A 23,396-nucleotide genomic window follows, 5' to 3' on the forward strand; every position below is an offset into this window, starting at 1 on the left:
TTCTTGGGGACACCACTCTCAACTCTCAGCCCCCTTACTTCAACAGGGACCCCAAATTGCACTACAAGGTACTTTCACCTATGACACAAATGTATGAAATCCTACTTTGCTTTCAAAATCCGAGTAAACGGCATCTTAAAATAACAGAGTAGCATACATTTGCAACTCTTGTCAACACAGAACTAGGCACCTCTCACCCTTGATGGATCACATCCAGCAGTGACCAGGCATTACAGAGACTGAAGCCACAGTAATAGCAGGTCCTGATACAGTAATCAGCAGGATCCATGGAAAAGGATGCTGAAATCCAGAATCAGAAGGCACAGTCCAGTTCCAGTTATCCCAGTCAAATCACAAATCACCCCATCATCTTCCTCATTTGTAAAACATAGGTATTAGATGGCCCAGCTACCACTTTTTATTGTCACCTCATTATTTTCACAGTGTTAGAAAACAAATGGGTCTGACTAAAGCTTCCTCTATCTGTTTTTGTTGACAACAGTCAGATTCAAGTTCCAACACCAGCTCTAACCTCCTCAGTGCTGTCGCTATGAGACCCTGAACAAACCACTCTCTCAGGGTCCAAGTTTCCTTCATATTTAAAATGAAAAGGCTGAATTCAATCTCAACATTATGAAGATACTTAGAAGCCCAAATGTGAAACAAAGTATTTCAAAAAAAGCTGGAGGAAGTGAAAAAACAGGTAAGGCATAGATAATTGTTGTTCTTCATAATAACTCTGTCAAGATCTGACGGCTAAGCCCTTCAAGAGGCAAATTCAAACCAAAACCTATGGAAGAAAATTATTTTTAACTCTACAACACAGTATCAGGTGAAGAGGGCTAGAATGTTTCTCACTTAGTCAGATAAGCTCTAAATTAATTCACACTCTACTTTTCACAAGCCTTCTCTAAATCCAGCCTGCCCATCTTCCAAAATCTACTGCACCACTAAGTGGAGAACAATGAAACATGGGTGAGTGGAGTGGCCTTGCAAGTTAAATATTTTTTTGATGTACAAGAGACAAACGATCTGAAGAAAAGCCAGCCTCTACAGAAACCGCTGCCAACAAACTACCACTGAGTTTTCAAAACGTATCAGTGTAACTTGTCCCCTCCATTACTTTGTGAAGTAAATAAGGCAAGCACTTTTATTTTCATCTGACTTATGAGGTAACGGGGGTTCAGAAAGGTCACCTGACTTGCCAAGTCACAACGCTAATTCTTGGCAGCACTGGGGCTACGATCAGGGCCTAAGGTTCGTAATTCCCAATCTGGCACTAATCCTACTGTTTATACATATATTTACCTGGCACTGTTTGTCCTGTGAGACCCTCCAGCTCTTGCCCTCTGTGAAGCAGAACTCCTCCTCCTAGCTCTCACTGGCCCCACCCTGTGGTCCGAAGTTGGTCTCAGGAATTCCAGCGTGCCATGAAGTCTCTGCAGCCCACTGATGAAGCTGTTCACTGGATCCAATGAAGATACTTGGGCAGTGTGGTTAGCACCAGATTCCTGCCTACTCTCCTCTGAAACTCCTGGATTGATGTTCTCCACAGTCTCTTCTCCTGAGAGCTCCTCTGTCATATCAATGGATACCTGTGGAGCAGCCTGAAGCCGGGGCAGTCCCTCTTGGCTGCTGACCACTTCATCAGGAGGGGGCTGGAGCAGGGCTGGTCCCCCTTGGCTGCTGACCACTGCAGCAGGTGCAGGCTCAAACAGGGGTGGTCCTTCCTGGCTGCTGACCACCTCAGTATGAGAAGGCTGGAGCAGGGGTGGTCTACCTTGGCCGCTGACCACTTCAGGAGGAGCAGGCTGCTGTGCAGCACCATGATCTAACTGCACCTGAAGATCATATTTCATTGCTTCATGAGCCATCACTGAAGAAACAATATTTGTAAGTATTAGTAAAATATATCAGCTATAAGACATGTTTTATCTAATCATATCTGTTCTTTAATATTTCTGTTTAAGATCATTCTTGGCAAAACTGAGAAACTTAAAGAGATGATTTTGTTCGACTTTTTTTTCCCATAATAAGTACTTATAACCAGTTTTCCTGTTTGCCTTTTGAAAACATGAAGTCATGTGATCACAGCACTAACCTTTAAAATAGATCTAGGGACTTCCCTGGTGGCACAGTGGTTAAGAATATGCCTGCTAATGCAGGAGACACAGGTTCGATCCCTGGTCCAGGAAGATCCCACATGCTGCAGAGCAAATAAGCCCATGTGCCACAACTACTGATTCTGTGCTCTAGAGGCCGCAAGCCACAAGTACTGAAGCCTGTGTGCTGCAACTACTGAAGCCCATGCACTCTAGGGCTCACATGCCGCAACTACTGAAGCTTGCGTGCCTAGAGCCTGTGCTCGGCAACAAGAGAAGCCACCACGATGAGAAGCGCGCACACCACAACGAAGAGTAGACCCCGCTCGCTGCAGCTAGAGAAAAGCCCACGCACAGGAATGAAGACTCAACGCAGCCATAAATAAATAAATAAATAAATCGATCGATAAAATAAGGACTGAACTACTGAAAGCAGTGGATACACAAGTACAAGGCAAAGAGAGTATGAGACACACAAATCAGTTTTTTGGACTGATAACTGGTAGGACTGTGTGCTGTTGAGAAGCAAGCTAATTTCCACTGAGGGGACTGTAAAAACCATGTACCAAAGAAGATAGCATTGAAAGACGGAGATGGAAAGCCTGTGAAAGTAGTTACTCTGTCCCTCAGGCAAACAATCAAAAAACCCCTCCCCCTATGCTGCAGACAACTGGAGGTTTGAACCAGACAGACTTAAGACCAGCAGTGAAAACAAAGAGTTAAGTGAAAGTCTACAAACTTTCACAAGTGTGAGACACTTCCAACCCTTCTCCCCAGCTGCACAAATCCAGAACGCAATATTCTGGTTTACATACATTCTCTATGCCTCAAGGCAGGAAATTACAGGATTGTTGCCTAGAGAAAACCAGCTCAAGAGGAAAGATCTATAAATACTGACAGCTCTGACTCTCAAGAAAATGGCTGGATCTCTGCCCATACATCTAACAGTAAAAGTCCATTGGTTGGTAAGGTTCAGTCATTCATAAAGAGCTTCCAATCAGTTTTCTGGGGGTCTCTCCTCAAAATGAACAAATAGCCAAAGAACAACTGACATTCAAGAAAAGCCTCCAACATGAGAGAAAGAGACCAAAGCAGACAAAGAGCAGAAACTCGGAGAAAAGCAAGGAATACAATGCAAGAAACAGAAGTAAGTAAATAAATAAACAAATCCAAACTTAAAAGAATGCCAAGGAAAAAAAGATCAAATCAGAAAACAAGAAAGAGCTCTTAAAAAAGAAAATTTACAGCCAAAATAAATGCTTTAATAGAAGGACTGGAAGATAAACCTGAGTAACTCTTTCAGAAAACAAAAGACAGTTAAAAAATAATAATATTAAAAGCTCAAGCTAGAATACTTGATTAACTGAAGTACAAGAATGAGAGAACTCAAAATGGAGAAGAAAGTGAAGCAAAACCTCTGGTCAAGATGTAACCATACACTCTCTTCTAAGAACCCCAACATGGTAAATTTCCTCAAAAATTTTATCAGTTACAGAACAACCTCCATTATTAATTCCAATTTTAGGACACTTATAAAATATGCAAAACCACACTACTATATGGACTTATAGATATAAGATAGTATAAAACAAGCCCAGTCATGAAAAATACCAAATTCAGGAGAGGAAGGGTGCAGAGGTACACATGAGGTTTTGAATACAGAATTTTTTTTTTTAAGGAAAAAAAAAAAAGAATTCTATCAAAAAGTCAAAGCCAAGATTTGTTAGACCTGGGTGGTGAATGCACGGGTCTTTTAAAAATTATTCTGTGCACTTCTCAGTATGGTTAAATATTAAAAAGTGAAATTTCTTCCCATCATATGTCAGCTCTGATTAGAGAACAACCAGTTCTGATGAGACGTGAAAGGCCCAGAGCCGAATCCAAACCTGATTCATCGGTATATCCTACACAGCAAGAAGTACAGAGCAGATGCTAAATATCTACTGAATTACCCACCATCCACCTAAAAACACAAAACCAACCAAAAATCCCCCAACAACTAAGAACATATTAGCGCCCGATATTGACACAGAGATACGAGAGATATAGAACATGTTCATCCCGGCAGAAAGTTCTCTAACCAGCGCCATACTGGAGCAAAGCTTCCCAATCAACGTGGGGAAACACAAATCCCTCCAGGCCTGGGGCTGAGCAGCGGTGCGTCGGCTTCCGTCCCCCCGCCGCCCCCCCGGCCCCAGGCCGTGAGCAGCCTGGTTCTAGACCTCCCGTAATCTTCCCAAGCTTTGTCACTCAGATTTCAACCAATGTCCGCTCCAGTCGGGATGATGGCTCCCAGTTAAAAGAATAAGAGGCGCCGGCGGAGAGTCGGGCCGACCTGGGTTCAAATTCCTGCTCTGTCACATCCTACCTCTGGGACCTTAGGAGGTTCCCTATTCGACTTAATCCTCTGTAAAATGGGGATAATAAAAGTGTTTACGTCACAGTGTTGCTGTGAGATAAAGTTGGACAGAACAATAGGTCTTTCGTTCAACTTGAAAGTGATGCAAGTAGAGGGCGCTCCACGGGACGGCAGTTATTTGCAGACGATGAGTCTGAGGCTCGGCTGCCTGGAGAGCAAACCGGGTACCTGTGACTCTGGCCCCGCGGCCAAGTCGGCTCCTTCCGGGATCCCCGATGTTCCTGCCTTCCCCGCCCCCATCCTCACCAGCAACCCCAAAAGAGCGGGGATTCGGGAGACTCAGCCCCGACAGTTGGGGCCGTCCGGAGCGGCCGAACTTCCTCAGACAGCCGGGTTCCAGGCCGGCCCGCAGCCCATCTTGGGGCGTCCCGGGGCCCGGAGTCCATGGACCCAGCGTCCATGGACCCAGCCCGAGAAGTCATCCCGGAGCCAGACGCCCAAGGTCTGGGAAGAGGCAAACGCCCACCTCACCTGAAACCGAAAGGACGCGGTCAGACTCGCGAGACCCCCGGAGCAGCTGCAGTCTCCTTCGAAGAACTCTCGCCGGACTGGCGCCAACAACCACTTCCGGTTGTGCAGCTCAATCCGCCAGCCTGTGTTGCGGCCTCGGCCTGCTCCTATTGGGCAGCAGTCCCAGTCGGCGGCCAATACCCTCTCTTCTTCTTTCTTTGGTCGCCACTGGCTGAAACAGCGGTGTTCTCATTGGCTGATCCTTCGTAAACGGACTAGGCGGGACCACGCTCAAGAAGGCCTCGTACAATTGGTAGAAACCTACGTCCGTCAACTCTCGCCCAAAGAGAAAAGCGGAAGAAGGGTTTTACCGCTCTTTATTTGAATTTTGTGGCGAGAGGAAGTGGCAAGAGAAAGATTTCTTGGTCCATTTTGGAAAGATGAAAATATTAAAACTGTGCCTTATGCTATTTCTCCCTAAGTCTTTGGTGAAGGAGATGTCTTTATCCAAAGGCTGGTAGCTAATCCAATAATTTCAAAATGTTGCCCGCAGTATCCCGGAGCCGGTAAAGAGGAGTGGGACAATCCTGTTCATATATTGTATATCCTCCAGTGGGTTGAAGAGCTCATGCGAAAGAACTTACCTACGCGGTCTCTTCAATCCCAAACCATTGCAACAAACTGCCTGCTACTAAACTACCGTCACATCACTTGACAGCAAACATTTTTCAAGCATTTCCCTGAAAGACGAAATCTCACCTTTAGGAGGAAGACCTAAAAATCTAAACCGCAGGCACAGACTGCACACTGCCGAATTTCGTTTGCTCAGCTTCCAATTCTGAGTGGAACTAGTAGCAGAGGAGAGTGTAAACAACTGAAAGCCTTGGATTATCCAAATAATTGACTTTTCAATATTCTCCTCCTCCAAACCTGTCACTAAAGTGAACATTAGCATTTGTAGTTTTTTTTTTCCTTTTCCTGCCCCTAAGGGAGCTTCTACTGAGCTATAGCAAGGTTAATATGAGGAAAAGGAATGTTATTTTGTAAACAAATACATATATTATGGCATAGAATGAAAAACATTTTGAGTGATTCTCACTGTTATATAAGTAACTGCATGTCCAATGCAGAAAATTTAGACAATACATAGAAGCAAAAAAGAAAAATTGTCTCCAGAGAAGTCATTAGTTACTTTGTTTAAAATCGTCATCTATCTAAATGTGTATATTTAGGTATAGATGGAATTGTGTTTTAATCTCAAAATATATCTTGAATTGCTTTCCTTGTCAATGAATACATAGGCACATCATCAAACACTGAGTGATTCTTTGAAAATTAAAAAAAAATTAATAGGTAATATCACATGGCAAAAAAATCTGGACAACACAGAGGGCTGCTTAGTGAAAAATATACAGAATGTTTCTAAAAGGTTCTGAGAGTATATTCATTCATGATCCACCTAATGGCCATGTTTACTAATTAGAAGAGAAAGAATAAACACACAAGCCAGAAGGTTATAGTCTTGTCTCCAACTTCCAAAAGTTTTATATAGTTAGAGGAGAAAGGTATTGGCTGTATTTCATTTTAGGGGTGAAATTCCCATTTACAACTTTATGGGTGATTACTTAAACACCAACCCCCCGTTGGCCCATTTGTAAAAAGACTGAAAAAAAAATGCACTAAGCGCCACTTCATAGAAGAGTTGTTTAGATGGATGTCTTTTTTTTTCTCCACCAAAAGACATAACTAATGGGTTCCCCTAAACTACATGATAGTAACTACTTTTATGGACCTGAACGTATAATTTAAATGAAAAATTTGAAAGAACTGTCAAGGTTAAAATATGCCAAAGAAAGTTTACACTTGTGGTAAGCCTCATCCCCAGGCTCTGGGGAAAGCCATGAATTTCCCTCTACCATTAGCAGTACCTTCATTCATTCATTTTCTAGTTCATTCGGTCAACAAATATTGGAGTAGCCACTGTCCTACTCCAGGAGAGGAATGTGAAAACAAGGGACTCATACGTGGTTTCTGAGTTTGTAGCAATGTTCTAGTCTTTAACCAGGGGTGGATATGTGATGTTCTTTTCCTCTGACTTAAAAAAAATTGCACATATATATTTTATACACTACTGTCCTGTGATACATATCACAATAAAGATAAGAAAAACATTATTTTGTATCTTTGAACTCTGTAGCAACTTCAGTGGAAACATTTCCCCAATCCGGGGCTACTGCCTGTGAATCATGTTCTCTTGTGTCTGGAGCTTCGTGGAAAGTCTGAGAAATTTGGATCTAGAGTGGGAGAGGGAGACATTCCCAGGGAGGGAGATGGTGTAAAGAAATGGAGGAGCAGCTGATAACCTGGTGAAATAAAAGTCTGAGTAGAGCGCTTCCCTGGTGGCACAGTGGTTGAGAGTCTGCCTGCCGATGCAGGGGACGTGGGTTCGTGCCCCGGTCCGGGAAGATCCCACATGCCACGGAGCGGCTGGGCCCGTGAGCCATGGCCGCTGAGCCTGCGCGTCGGGAGCCTGTGCTCCACAACGGGAGAGGCCACAACAGTGAGAAGCCTGCGTGCCGCAAAAAAAAAAAGTCTGAGTAGAGGAAATTACCCCCAGGATGTTGAGAAAAGAGAAGGAAGGGAGAGAAAGAATATAGGCTGCAGTAATCCGCCTTCGCAACCCAACTTTAGACTAAACAATGCCCTTAGGGCTGGGTTTCTGAACTCCTGTGCTATTGATATCTGGGCCGGATAATCTTGGTTGTAGGCGGCTGTCCTGTGCCTTGTAGGATGTTGAGAAGCTTCTATCCACTAGATGCCAATGGCATGTCCACCCCACCCCACCTCCCCTGAGTTGTGACAGCCAAAAATGTCTTTAGACATTGCCAAATGTCCCCCGAAGGGCAAAACAACCCCTGGTTGTGATACATAAGGAAAATCTTTCACAAATGTTAAGTAACACATGTGGCCCATGCTCTTTAGACCAGAAAAAGCCCTACCTTTAACACAGGGCCTCCTGGAGGGCTCATATGCACAGCAATCATCAATGATCTCCTGCAACTGTGAAGGGCAATCTTTATCCACTGGCTCCTGGTGCCGGTCCACAGCCACCAGCTGGTAGATCTTCTTGGAATCACAGCCTGGCATGGAAATGATAGGATGGGAGGCTTAAAAATTGCTCTGGCACACACACATCTCTCTGGATGCTGATGGCTGGCAATGGAACCAGGGACTTTGAGAACTGAAGAAACAGGAGCTTCCAATGACCCCAGTGACAAGCGCAGGCAATGCCCACACTGAAGAACAAAGCGCCCAGGACAGCACTGATGGGAATTTCTAGTCTCTTGGAAGGTGACCCAATCCCAGCACCATCTGAGCCAACTTTCACACTGGTTACCTTCAAATGGGCTTTTCCCAGTGGCGATTTCCCAGAGGGCGATTCCAAAGCTAAAAGAGAACCAAGAAACTGAACAACCGTAACAAGTTTCCCTTTTCCCATGCCCCTCTAGCCATTTCCAGAAAACACAGTGGATTTTCTTTTTGGCTGTGCTGAGCAGCTTGTGGGATCTCAGTTCCCCAATCAGGGATTGAACCTGGGCCACGGCAGTGAAAGCGCAGTGTCCTAACCACTGGACCACCAGGGAAGTCCTCACGGTGAATTTTCTGATTACCACCCAATTCCATTCAACAGAGTTAAGGTGCTCCTCCCTAATGGCATTTGACTTGGACTTTCTTGTCCCGTTCATCTGAGTTAGAATCTGCACGAGAACATAAACATACCTGTATATTTCAGCTTTTATGTCATATTTATTAAACACATTTTCCAGTCTCTGAGGTGAGATGTATGCGGCAGAATTGACTCTCTCTGCTTCTTTTCCTTTAGTTGGTCAGCTGATGGAAGTCTGTGTTTTCTCAGCTCAAATCCTGCAAGCTAGATAATGACTCAGAGACAGAAAGAAACAGCACCATCTCGGGTGGGGGATAGAGGGAAGGGGTTGGTGCTACACATGATTTTCAGGGGATGGTTTTCTTCCTTTGGGATGTATTTCCAGTGGTGTCTTCTGGCTCTGTGGCTACTCTCCTGGCTGGCATCCTGGTTTCAATTTATTATGGTGTAACGACCAAGAGAAACACAAAGAGGTTTCTTCTCTATGAAATGAGGCATGAGGATTACTTGAGGCGATGGTTATAAAGCACCTGTAAGACTTGGTATGTTGTTGTTCTAGTGTTACTATGTTAGATATAGGGCTTTCTCAGTTGACGACTCAGCTCCACTGAGTGAGTGTGGACGGGGTGCCTGGAGTCACCGATGGCTCATTTTCTCTCGGAAGCAGACCAAAAAAAACACACAAAAAACCAACACAGGGGTATCCTCTCTGTTGTATCTGAACCTATAGGCAGCCTGTTACCCCACTGACCCTGCACGGTCAATGCCATGCTCTTAAAGAAGCCACAGCACAAGTCATGGGAGTGTGCGTTCTCCTTGGTCCATGCACATCTGTCATCAGCACCATCCGTGTGCAGAGGGCTGCCAGCCCTAAACGCAGCCAGGGATCCAAAAGTAGGGGCAAGGTCAGAAAAAGGATTAGACACTTAGGTGGCTCCTCCTCCTTTCATTCACATGTTCAGTGAGCACTGACATCCTCTGACATCTGGCTCCACGCTAGCCACCGGGGTGAAAGGCTGAATAGCACATGTTACAGTCAGGTGTGAGAAGGCCCGTGCTTTGTGAACACTTATATGACACCAGCTACGGGGAAAGACATCTGAAAGGCAGAAAAGCCCCGTCTTCTGTTATTCAGAGAAAGCTATCTGTGGATGACAGAGAAAATATTCCTTTAGCACTTGGGAACTGTGGACATCGAGTTAACAGAAGCCTTTTCTCTTCCATAGGAGAATCTGAATTTCAGTGGACCTTTTAGCTCTATTCCCCTGGGAAACTGACAAACGCTGACTGTTACCTATGCTCCTAAGTAATATTGCTGCTGATTTTAAAATGATGGGTGATTAGTAAGTTGTTTATGGACAAGAGGTCGGGGGGATGGGGACTATAAAGAGCTACTGGGGGACTTCCCTGGTGGTCCAGTGGTAAAGAATCCGCCTTCCAATGCAGGGGATGCGGGTTCAATCCCTTGTCAGGGAACTAAGATCCCACATGCCCTGGGGTAACTAAGCTGGCACACCACAACTACTGAGCCTTTGCACCTCAACTAGAAAGCCCATGTGTCACAACTAGACAGCCCACACACCGCAACTAGAGAAGCCTATGTGCCACAAGGAAGAGCCCATGTGCCACAGCAAAGGATCCCGCATGCCTCAACGAAGATCCCATGTGCCGCAACTAAGACCCGATGCACCCAAAAAAGTAAAGAAAATAAATAAATAAATAAATAAATAATCTAAAAAAAAGAAAGAATATTGACTCCTGTGAGTCGTGAGGCTTCTAAGCCTGGATGGCCCCGCACCCACCCGAGGGGAGCCTCTTTCTGTCACACCTAGGATGAGGAGAATATCTCCTGGAGGATTGTGGGGACAGGTGTGGCGTCTCCGGCTGGAGAGAAGGATTTGATGCTGCCCTGCTGGCAAGCTGTGTTGCGTGATGCCCTTCTAATTGCCTCCAGGTGCCAAGTGTGGGCTATGGCTGGCCTGTGAGTCTGAATGCCTACCTGGGCTTAAGAAGATCCCCTCATGGGTGTTGCAGGGACACAGAAGTGGTGTCCAGGCATCTAAGGGGAAATGGCTCTTAGCCCATCCCTGCTGAGTGCCTGGGCAGTGGTGGACGACGGGCATCAGAAGAGCAGGCAGGACTGAGTCTGTTCTGTGGTGGGCACACGGGAAGCTGTCCAGGCAGGGGAAGAGTTGAACTCAGTTGAAGGCAGAGAAATGAGCAAGCACAGGCCTCTGGGAAACGTGCGTCCCTCTCCTAGCACCAAACAGTCACACAGGTCGAACTCAAAGGGCCCCTGGAAGGCCATACTCACCTTCACGTCGCAGTCTTTAGTCACCAGGAAGCTCGTGCTGCTGATGTTTCTGTGGAGTTCTGCAGGTGTTTCCGAATGGTGCAGCCTGACACGACCAAAGGCAGGGAACATTAGTGACCTTTGCACAGACTTTGCTATCCACGGGTAGGTGGGAAAACAGGGATGCAGAGGTGAGATGTGACAATTGTGAGCTGTACGCCTCTGTGGCGCTCTGCCTGGGATGCACTGAGCAAAGCAAAGGGCTCAGAGGCATGGCGGGATGGTTGGACCATACCTAGGACCCTTCTGGTTGAAACAGAATGTGAAGCTGGGGTTCCCACCAACTTAGTAAGTGTTAAGTGTTTTGGATTAATGGAGCCCCTGCCTCCCAGTTTGGGGTGTTATCACAGAGTTGGCCTTAGGTTGGGCTCTCCCAGAAGCAGATCATGAGCCACGGATTTGGGTACAAGTGATTGATTAAGAAGGTATTCCCAGGAGAAACCAGGTGAGGGAGTAGAGGAAGCAGGACAGAGAAGGAGAAGAAATCAAGCAAGGGTGTGACTTCAGGTGAAGTTCCAGGCTCAGCCTGACCCCAAGGGGACCTCTAGAGGATAACTACCCCTCAGGGTTTGTTCTGCACGATGCAAAGGAGCTGGACTTTTGTACTCACACCTGTTGTTCAATGACTGTGGACTGGGTGGGGTTGGGGGGAGAGGAACAGGGACAGGGACAGGTGGCTATAAAGCTCCCGGGCACTTTCACCTCTCAGGGCCAAGGGGCTCCAGCGCCCATGGATATTCCTCTGCAGATGGTGGCCATGAGCTGTTAGCACCAAAGTATGCTGAGTGGGGGATGAGTGTACAGAGCAGGTAAAAAGCATCAGAGGCCATCTGGATAGGCACTAACAGTGTCTCCTACAGTCCAAAATTACTTCTCATAAAACTCACTAGTGTAGGGAGTTGAGAAGGAATAAACTTTATGATTTCCAAGAAAGATCTAAGGCAGTATTTCCAAAAGTATGGATAAGTGGTATGCAAGATGACATAGTGAGAAAATTATTCTTCTTTTAATTCCAGTCTTTCTGATTACGCCAAGAAGAAAGTCTCAGTTTGGTGTTGGATGTCTTTAATACCTCCCTAAATCTGCTGACATCTCCTCTGCACAAAGAGAATGCCGGTCTGAACTGCAGGCCTTTGGGCAGGAGGCATCATGCAGCCAGAATTTAATAACATTGTTTTGGTTTTATTTGTGGTCACCTATTTGTGATAAGTGATTCTTGTCTTCAAGTTATGGTAGTAATAGAAAGTGTCCTTTTTTATTTTATTTATTTTTTAATTTATTTTTTATTTTTTGCTGTATGTGGGCCTCTCACTGTTGTGGCCTCTCCCGTTGCGGAGCACAGGCTCTGGACGCGCAGGCTCAGCGGCCATGGCTCACGGGCCCAGCCGCTCCGCGGCATGTGGGATCTTCCCTGACCGGGGCACGAACCCGCGTCCCCTGCATCGGCAGGCGGACTCTCAACCACTGTGCCACCAGGGAAGCCCAAATCTAAAATTCTTATCAGGCCTACCAAGACCTGCATGACCTTGCTCCTGTATCTTTTGGCCTACCTCCCCACTTTCATCTGGTATCTCTCCACCTACCACACTAAAGCCATCCTGGCTTCCGGCTGTTCCTTGCACAGGCCATATTTATTCCCACCTCAGGGCTTTTGCATTCATTGTCTTCCTGGCCATGCACCTCTCCCTCAACTTCACATGACTCATTCCTTTTGATTATTCAAGGTGTCCATTCAAATGTCACCCTGACCACTCTCGCTGCACCCACTGTCACTTTCCATCTCATTACCATGTGTATGATTTTTATTGCCTTTAGATAAAATAATTTACTTAGCCCTCTATCTGCAGACTTTATGTTCCGTGAAGGCAAAGATCTTGAGTATTTTGCTCTGTGTTGAATCTCCGGCACTTAGAACAGTGCCTGGCACATGGTACTCAATTCCTGTTTGTTTAGATAATTAGTGAATTTTTCTTCCTGGATAATTTACATATTAATGGAATGTCCTGGAAAAACTAAGGCTGGGAGGATTGACATCAAAGAGAATGGAAAGGGAAACCCGACTCATCAGTATCACCCCCACCCCGCCACTGGTGGCACACTCAAATCTCACCAGCCCCCACCATGTCTGTACCCAGGGATGTCCGGAGTTCTGAGTTACATGAATAGATACCTGCTAAAACCTCTTCAGCCTTCCTGGTTTTTTGGTAAACCAAAATGAGACTAATATACCACCATTTGGAGTCCCCCCATCTAAAAAAACTCCTTACCACTTCTCAGTCCTTGGATAACCTTCCTGTCTTCCTCTGCATCCTATTGACCTTCCTGTTGCCAGAATGCTCCTGGGCTGATGCTTGAAATAGGCATCCGTTGATCCACCTGAAGCAGCAGTGAGAACTCCTCCCAGACATCTCTCAGCCTCTTGTTCACTCCACTGAAGAGTATTCTGTCATGCCCTGCTGTTAGAAACTTCTGGATCTATTGCTGAACTTATCTATCCGCTCCTTAGCTTCCTCTAGGGCAGCCTGGAAACGTTTCAGGGCAGTGGTTCTCTCGGTGGGCAGGTTCCTCTCTCCTTGGGCCTGGAGCATTTGCAGAGGCTGCAGCAGGCCATGGACATGGCTTCTTAGACGCCAGCACTGTTTCTGGCAGTATTTCATCTCTTCACACTGGTTGTAGATAAGCTGGACTAAGGAGATGATCTGCCTCAATTGATCCATATCTGGATGAAACAGATGGAATTTGTTTAAGTCCCAGGAATCTCCTGCATATTTACTACTGGGCTACGGGTGTCTGTGATTTAAATGGCTGTAGAGGTCTCCCCATCAATTTCATGTAAGGTAGCTTTGGTGGCTTGCTGTCCACCAAAATCTTCCAGTTTTAGGTGGAAAGTGTTGGCCCAGCTAGGACTACATCTCCCAGCCTTCCTTGCACCTTGATGTGGCCATGTGACTAGTTCTCACCAATGGGGTGTGAGTAATATAAGTGTTCCTTTGGGCTGAGTCAGGTTTGTCTCCTTCACACACTGTCAGCTGGTTACACAGGATGATGTAGCCCTAGGTGTGGTAGAGCCCAAGAAGGGAGAATCCTGGATCCCGGAATCATCACTTGGAGGAGAGCTGCTCATAAACCTGGAATATCTGCCATGGACTAAATTTCTATTGCATTTGAACCATTATATTTTGGGGTCTATTTATTAAATAAATTTAGCCTATTCTAACAAATATATCCTGCCAAAGCATAGGGGTGACTATAGGATAGTAGGTTGAAAAGCTCAGGCCCTTTCCAAATAAGGCAAGGATTACCTAGTAAGTCATCAACTCTTCAAGGATAAAGGGCCCAGTGGTGGAAGATCTTCTAGTTTTTAAACAGCAATCAGAATTTTGGATTTTTATATTAAATCTCTCAATTTAAAATATTGCAACCAAGTCAAAAAATGTTTTAAAAACTGTGCAGTCCAACACTGTGTTGGTCAAATAAAATACGTTTGTCAACGGGATATTGCCCATGAAGCCTCAGTTTACTACCTTGGCCACAGCCAGCTCAGGATATTCAGGACTGTAATAGAAGTTGGCTTCTGCAGTCTCAAATTTTCTTTTCTGTCTCTTTTCCCAGTGCTTGAGCAGCCCTGCCTCCCTGGTCCTCACCTCCATCCCTCTCTACTGTGTCTTTAGCACTCTGTAAATTTGTTCCAGCCTCCCCATTGGCCGATGCATCAATAAGCCTTCATGTTGTAAGTGCTGACCCCTCAGAGGCCTTTGCACTAAAGACTAAGAGATTTTTCAGGCCGAGAGGAGTTGAGGTAGACATCTGTGTTGCCTACACAGCATCCATTTCTCTACTTCCTATTGTTGCCCAAATTTTCTGTGACTATCTGCTCCTCCTCCATTCAGCAATCAGTTTGTGGGGAGCTGGCCCCACCCCTGGTTCTAAGGGTGAGACTTGTATCTAAGCCAGTGGTTCTAAACTGAAGGTTCTAAACTTTGAAGGTGACACGCCCCCCACTCCCTGCTGGGACTTTTGGCAATGTCTGGAGACATTTTTGGTTGCCACGGCTAGGGGATGGGTGTTATTGATATCTAGCAGGTAGAGGTCAAGGTGCTACGATGCATAGGATGCCTCCCACCGCCCCCCCACCCCCCCCCCCCGCCAACGAAGAATGATCCAGCCCAAAATGTCAATAGTGCAGGGGTTGAGAAACGTTGATCTAAGCCATCAGACAATTCCTAGTAGCTTATCACAGTGATTGGTTCAAAACTGGGCACCTGGGCTACTTTGAGGGGTACGTTTGCTGGGGAACTTCCTGGCTCCCCTAAGCCAGCCCAGGAAGTCAGCTTCTAACTCTCAACCTCTCTCTGAATATGAGTGAGAAAGCATGGAGCCCTGATTCTAAAGCTGTGGAATGAGGCTAACCTACAGATGGCAGAACGGAAAGAAAAGAATGAGTCCTCAGTGACAACATTGAGCCACTGGTGGTTTGAACTGACCCTGAAGTCTACCCCATTCCTTGATTACAGGTTTCATGAACCAATAATCTTCCTTATTGTTTAAGCTACTTTTAAACAAAGTTAATCTCAACAGTTCTATTCCAAGAAGGTAATTGGTCTGGAGCCCAAATCTGGTTTAAAAGCATGAGTAAGAAACTAGCAGAAGCCAAACCAAATAAGCAACTAATTGATACATTTTTGTCGTTGCCTTAGAGTTATACTGATCTAACAAGAGAAGTAACAGGTATTAGGGCATGCCTAAAAAGACTCAATGGGTCTCAGGCTGCCCAGCTATTCGCAGTTGCTAAGCAGAGAGCTTCAAGGACATTTCTTGGGACTCCTGAGGGCAATGAACTATATACCTTTCTCTGGTCCACCGGAGACAAAGGCAGATGTGAAAATGTTGCTCAAGGAACCTTGAGGATTTCAGCTTCATAGCTCCAAGCTTCAGTTATCTTATTGTCAGCCTCATCAAAAGAGCCATATCTCAGAAACAACTAATCAAAAGATAATCGGAAAAAATATCCCACTCATCAAAGCAACAATTTAAAACAATACATTTTGCAGGAAAAGTGATAATGTGGTATGAGAAAAACCACAGAAAACAAAGCTTCAAGAAATGGAGAGGGACTTCCCTGGCAGAGAAGCGGTTAAGACTCCGTGCTTCCACTGCAAGGAGCTCGGGTTCCATCCCTGGTTGGGGGACTAAGATCTCGAGTGCCTCCAGGCATGGCCACAATAAAAACCAAAAAACGAAATGGAAAGAACTGTTATTTTTCTAGCTGGGAAGATTAAAAATGACAAACCTGGCAATCCTTTCCAAAGGTAAATCCAATTTAATGCAGCTCCAATAAAACTCGCAATGGCACGTTTTGGTACTGAAAGTAAATGATCCTCAAGTTCATTTGAAAGAGGAAATTAGTAGTGATAACAAGGATTTTTGTAATAAAAAGGGACTTACCTATAAGATATTAAAATTATAATTACTAAAGTTGTTTAGGGCTTATTAAGTATATGATAAAGATACCAAAAGGATGAAAGGGAATATAAATACATATATACTTTGACTCAACAATGTGAATTTCTAGGAACTTGTGCTGTGGAAAAGCTCATATGTGTACAGATAGTTGGATACTAAGGATGTGCATTGAGGTGCTATTTGTAATATGTAAAACTGCTAACAACCTTGATAAGGATATGTTACTTGCAGAAAAACAATGAGGGGTAAAAGTCACTAATTTTAAAAGTGAAAAATCTTAAAACGGTAGTAACAATATAAATCCATTGAGAACTCTAATGCCATTTCCTCCTCCCCTCCGAAAAATGCCACCAAGCAACCTTTCCTGTTGAGACATTTTACATAAGGTTACTCTCCTTGTGTCTAAAATGGGCCCCCAGAAAAGGAAGAGGGCATTAATCATCAAGATCTGGAATCATCTCCCTTGGCAATGTCCCACTGTCTGGAGTTGTCTGTCTGGGGCTGCTTGGCCAATTCTTCTGAGCTGGGTTCCCGAGGCCCTTCCACAACGACCTCCACCCGGAGCCCACCCCTTTGCCGCGCCTTCTTTAGCTGGAAGCAGTCGGAGACACGAGCGGGCGGCTCCACCCTCAGAGCCGAGGAAAGAAAACCAACTCGGTCCTGAGTTCCAGGAAATGGGACCGTGGGTCACCCCACCTCCCACTGCGGCTCTCCCCTCACTGCCCAGGAATCTGGTTGCGCCCTTCAGCCCCGCCGCCTCCGGGGACCGCGCGCGCCCCGGGACGACTGCCAGACTCACCCTCGTCCCTCCTGAGGGCGTCCAGTCGGTCTGTGCACAGTTCCAGGCAGACACCTCGGCTTCTCTTCTCGGACGACTGCCTTCCTCCCGGGCGAGAAGTCTGCGAACGCGAGACCCTGGGGGAAGTGCCGAGTCCCCGCGCCTCCTGCCCTCGGTGCCCGTGCCGCGCGCCCTGCGCTCCGCTGGCGGAGCGGGACTCACCCGACGCCGGCTGCCACCGGCCGGATGTGTCCCTTCGAAGTCAAGCGACGTTCGGCTCACGGCCCCTGAGCCCGGCCCCTCCACGTGTCTCCCAATCAGCTTTATCGGCGGCTGTTTTTGCCCTGAGCCGGCTAAAGGACTGGGTGTCGGACAGGGAAGTCTGGCCCGCCTTCTCGGAGCTTTCACAGGGCTCTTGTAGCCAAACCCCAGGCTCAGGGTGCATTGGTTCCCTAGAACCTCTTTCCATCTGGCTCAGAGCGAAGGATCCTTCCTTCCTCCTGGTATTCTCCCCTTGCCCTTTCCACACTCCCCCACCTTCCCCAAATTTCTCAGTAATTATTTACAGAGTACTCCTGGGGCCAGGCCCTCTGCTTGGGGCCGGAGATTCAGAAAAGAATAAGGTCCCAGGAAACTATTATAACCAGGACACAGTATGGGAAAGATTAGATGAGCAAAAAACAGAGCTAGAGAGAAGGTGCTTGTGTCTGCTTCTCGGTGCTTGAAAATATTGGGGTTGGGGGAAGGGAGTGAAGGAAGAGACACACTTAAGCTGGGGTGGGGGGTTCGGCGGAAATCAACTTCCTCCTCTAAGGTCACTGCAGAGCTTTCTCTTTTGGTGCAAGTCATGTTTTATTACAGTTAGCTGTGTTCGCAGCTAGAAAGTCTGAGGAATGACATTCATTAACTCATCAGGCTGTTTCCTCTAAAAGGACAGAATTGGATTGTATGAGAAGACTTTTTGGATAGGGAAGACCTGGGTAGAGGACGTCTGGGGTGTTTATTCATTTATATTCTCCTGCTATTTTCTCCACCTACTGCATCATCAGTTTTCTTCTTAGCTCAGGTTCCTTAGTAGCAGAGTCCAAAAAAGAGAATCAGGTACGTTGTGATTTACTGAAGGAAGGCTCTCAGGATAGAGGGTAGGATAGGGCAGGGGGAGAAAATAGCTAAGCAAGGATGCAGTCTCAGTGCAGACTAGCTTCAGCCAGATTCCATGGGGAGGTCTGGAGCAAGAAGCTCTGGAGCAAGAGGTAGCTTCTGCTCTGGATAGATCAGAAGTTAGGTCACAAGAAGTCTTAACAAATTGAAGAAGATTGAAATCATACCAAGTATTTTTTCTGACCACAGTGGAATGAAACTAGAAATCAATAGCAGAAGGAAAACTGGAAAATTCATAAATATGTGGAAATTAAACAACTCTTGAGCAACTATCCTGTCAAAAAAGAAACCAAAAGAAAATTAGAAAGTACCTTGAAACAAATGAAACACAACATACCAAAACTTAGGGGATGCAACAAAAGCAGTACTGAGAGGGACGTTCACAGCAATAAATACCTACATAAAAAAGATCTCAAATAAACAACCAAACTTTACACTTCAAGGAACTAGAAAAAGAAGAACAAACTAAGCCCAAGGTTAACAGAAGGAAGGAAATAAATATTAGAGCAGAAATAAATGAAATAGAAAACAGAAAAATAATAGAAAAAATCAGTGAAACAGTTTATTTTTTTAAAGATAAACTCTACAAACCCTTAGCTTCACTAAGAAAAAAAGAGAGAAAATTCAAATAAAAAGAGTCACAAATAAAAGACATTACAACTGATGTCACAGAAATAAAAAGGATCAAAAGTGACTGTAATTCCCTGGAGGTCCAAGGATTGGGATTCCAGGTCTTCAGTGCCAGGGGCCCGGGTTTGATCCCTGGTTGGGGAACTATTATCCCACAAAGCCCTGCAGCATGAGCAAAAAAAAAAAAAAAAAAAGAGAGAGAGAGAGATTGTGATGAACAATTATATGCCAACAAACTGGGTAACCTAGAAGAAACAGATAAATTCCTAGAAACATACAGCCTACCAGGATTAAATCATGAAGAAATAGAAAGTCTGAACAGACCTATAATTAGTAATGGAGACTGAATCAGTAATCAAAAACCTCCCAACAAAGAAAAGCCCAGGGCCAGATGGTTTCACTAGTGAATTGTACGAAACATTTAAAAATGAATTAGTACCAATCTTTGTTAAACTCTTGCAAAAAATTAAAGAGGAGAGAACACTTCGAAGCTCATTTTATAAGCTCAGCATTACACTGATACCAAAGCCAGACAAAGATATAAGAAAAGTACAGGCCAATACTCCTGCTGAATATAGATACAACAATCCTCAACAAAATACTAGCAAACCAAATCCAACAACACATTAAAAGGATCATACACCATGACCAAGTGGGATTTATTCCTAGGATGCAAGAATGGTTCAACATATGAAAATCAATTAATGTGATACACCACAGTAACAGAATAAAGGATAAAAACATATGATCATCTCAATAGGTGCAGAAAAAGTATTTCACGAAATTCAAAACTCTTTAATGATTAAAGACTCTCAACAAATCAGAAATAGGAGGAAATTATCTCAACATCACTAAGGCCATATATTACAAGCTCACAGCTAACATCATTCTCAGTGGTGAAAAACTGAATGCTTTTCCTCCAAGATCAGGAACAAGGCAAGGATGTTGACTCTCACCAGTTCTATTCAATATAATAATAGAAGTCCTAGCCAGAGCAATTAGGCAAGAAAAAGAAAGTAAAGACATCAAAATAGTAAAGAAAGAAGTAAAGTTGTACCTGTTTGCAGATTACATGGTCTTATCTATAGAAAACTCTAAAGACGCCATTTAAAAAGCCCACAAAACTGTTAGAACTAATAAATGAATTCAGTGAAGTTGCAGGATACAAAATCAACGTAAAAAATCAGTTGTGTTTCTATACACTAACAACAAATTATCTGAAAAGGAAATTAGGAAAACAATGTCATTTTCAATAGCACCAAAAAGAATAAAATACTTAGGAATAATAAATCAACTAGGGAGGTAAAAGACTTGTACACTGAAAACTACAAAACACTGATGAAGGAAATTAAACAATACACAAATAAATCTAAAGACGAGTGTTCATGGATTGGAAGACTTAATATTGTTAAAATGAGCATCTACCCAATGCAGTCTACAGATTCAATGCAATCCCTATCAAACTCCCAATGTCACTTTATAGAGAAATAGAAAAACAATTCTAAAATTAATATGGAGGGACTTCCCTGGTGGTCCAATGGTCCATGCTTCCACTGCAAGAGGTGCAGGTTCAATCCCTGGTTGGGGAACTAAGATCCCTCATGCAGCATTAAATTAAATTAAATTAAATTAAATTAATATGGAAACAAAAAAGATCATAAATAGCCAAATCATTCTTTTTAAAATTTATTTATTTTTGGCTGCATTGGGTCTTCATTGCTGCATGCAGGCTTTCTCTAGTTGTGGTGAGTGGGGGCTACTCTTCATTGTGGTGCACTGGCTTCTCATTGCAGTGGCTTCTCTTTTTGCAGAACATGGGCTCTAGGCGCATGGGATTCAGTAGTTGTGGCTCGTGGGCTCTAGAGTGCAGGCTCAGCAGTTGTGGTGCACGGGCTTAGTTGCTCCGCGGCACATGGGATCTTCCTGGGCATGAACCTGTGGTGTCCCCTGCATTGGCAGGCAGATTCTTAACCACTGTGCCACCAGGGAAGCCCCCAAATCATTCTTGAGAAAGAAGAACGAAACTGGAAGAATCACACTTTCTTATTTCAAAATATATTACAAAGCTACAGTAATCAAAACATTATGGTACTGGCATAACAGCTGACATATAGACCAATGGAACAGAATAGAGAACCCAGAAATAAATCCACATATATATGATCAACTGATCTTTGACAAGGGTGCCAAGAATACACAATGGGACAAGGATAGTCTGTTCAACAAATAGTGCTGGGAAAACCATATCCACATGCCAAAAAATTAAATTGAACCCTTATTTTATATCACTCACAAAAACCAACTCAAAATGGATTAAAGACTTACACATGACACCTGAAACTGTAAAACTTCTAGAAGAAGACATAGGGGAAAAGCTTTGTGACATTGACCCCAGCAATGATTTCATGGATACAACACCAAGAGCACAGGTAAAAAAAATAAGTAAAATTATATTAAACTAAAAAGCTTCTACACAGCAAAAGAAACAAGAGTGGAAAAGCAACCTATGGAATGGTAGAAAATATTTTCAAACCATATATTTGATAAGGGGTTAATCTCCAAAATATATAAAGAACTCCTACAACTCAATGATAAAAAAATGAATAACCTGATGAAAAAAATGGGCTAAGGACTTGAACAGACATTTCTCCAAAGAAGACTTACAAATGGCCCACTTGCATGTGAAAAAATGCTCAACGTTACTAATCATTAGGGAAATGCAAATCAAAACCACAATGAAATATCATCTCACACCTATCAAGATGGCTATTGTAAAAAAGAAGAAGACAACAAGTGTTGGTGAGGATGTAGAGAAACTGAAACCCTTGCACACTGTTGGAGGGAAAATGGTGCAGTCATTATGGAAATCAGTACGGAGGTTTCTCAAAAAGTTAAAAGTAGAACTACCATATGATCCAGCAATCCCACTTTTGGGTATTTAACCAAAATAGTTGAAATCAGGATTTCAAAGAAATAGCACATCTATGTTCATTGCAATACTATTCACAATAGCCAAGAAGTGAAAACAACCTAAATGTCCATTAACAGATGAATGGATAAAGTAAATGTGGTATATACCTACAATGGAATAGAATTCAGCCTTAAAAAAGAAGGAAATTCAGCAATATGTAACAACATGGATGAACCTCGAGGACATTATACTAAATGAAATAAGCTGATCACAGAAAGACAAATACAGCATGACTCAGCTTATAAGAGGTATCTAAAACATCAAATTCATAGAATCAAAAAGAGGCATGGTGGTTTCCAGAGGCTGTGGGAGGGGGAAATGGGGAGTTACTAGTCATTGAGCATCAAGTGTCAGTCAAGAAAGATGAATAAGCTCCAGAGAACTGCTGTACAACATTGTACCTACAGTCAACAATAATATATTGTACACTTTAAAAATTGTCAAGAGTGTAGACCTCATGTTAAGTGTTCTTTCCATAATAATAAAAAAGAAATAAAAGGACTGTAAGAGAATATATGAACAATTGTACACCAACCAATTAGATAACCTAGATGAGACGCACACAAATAATCTAAGTGATTCAAGAAGAAATAGAAAAATTTGAACAGACTTATAACAAGTAAAGAGACTGAATCAGTAATCAAAGCCCTCCCTCCAAAATAAAAGGTCGGGCCAGATGATTTCACTGGTGAATTCTACAAAACATTTGAAAATGAATTAACACTAATCCTTCTCAAACTGTTTCAAAAAGATAAATGGAGAGAACACTTCCTAACCCATTTTATGAGGCCAGCATTACCCTGATACCACAAGAAAGAAAACTACAAACCAATACCATTGATGAATATAGATGAAAAAATCCACAACTAAATACTAGAAAACTGAATCCTAAAACACAGTAGTGGATTGTACGCCTTTATATGACCAAATGAGATTTATTCTAGGAATGAAAGTGTGGTTCAACATATGAAATCAATATAATACACCATATTAATAAAACAAAGGAAAAAACCCCACATGATCATCTCAATTGAAGCAGGAAAAAATTTTGACAAAATTCAACACCATCTCATGATGAAACACTCAGCAAACCAGGAACAGAAGGGAACTTCCCCTTGATAAAGGACATTTATGAAAAACCCACAGCTAACATCATATCTAATGGTGAAAGACTGAATGCTTTCTCCCTAAGATCAGGAATAAGAGAAGGATGCTCATGTTCATCAGTGCTGTTCAACATTGTACTGGAAGTTCTAGACAGAACAATTAGTCAAGAAAAAAAACTTAAGGCATTCAAACTGGATAACGAGAAGTAAAAATGTCTCTGTCCACTGATGACATAATCTTGTATGTAATAATCTTGTATGTAAAATAAAAATTTTACTAGAGCTAATGAAGGAAT

The 23,396-nt window shown here is 43.8% G+C and overlaps 2 protein-coding genes across 2 annotated transcripts in view; both read right to left on the reverse strand.

Annotated features, from left to right (window-relative positions):
- The window catches only part of RFWD3 (ring finger and WD repeat domain 3), a 40,832-nt gene extending 35,755 nt beyond the window's left edge, over positions 1-5,077 (reverse strand). The window contains exons 1-2 of the mRNA XM_082677780.1: positions 4,993-5,077; positions 1,309-1,876 (exon numbers count right to left, since the gene is read on the reverse strand). Of these exons, the coding sequence (XP_082533906.1) occupies positions 1,309-1,874 (566 nt within the window). The 5' untranslated portion in view covers positions 1,875-1,876; positions 4,993-5,077. The remainder of the gene's footprint in view (positions 1-1,308; positions 1,877-4,992) is intronic.
- A 24-nt stretch (positions 5,078-5,101) lies between these two features.
- On the reverse strand, positions 5,102-13,708 carry MLKL (mixed lineage kinase domain like pseudokinase; the record flags this gene model as incomplete). Its single annotated transcript, XM_082677830.1, is given in 9 exon segments — positions 5,102-5,305; positions 7,816-8,111; positions 8,369-8,418; positions 8,752-8,858; positions 8,862-8,884; positions 8,887-8,902; positions 10,953-11,037; positions 13,321-13,466; positions 13,469-13,708. Coding segments are annotated over 9 exon segments (1,167 nt in total).
- Positions 13,709-23,396: the final 9,688 nt, after the last annotated feature.

Source organism: Grampus griseus (genome assembly GCF_964374135.1).
Source record: "Grampus griseus genome assembly, chromosome: 19".
Lineage (NCBI taxonomy): Eukaryota > Metazoa > Chordata > Mammalia > Artiodactyla > Delphinidae > Grampus > Grampus griseus.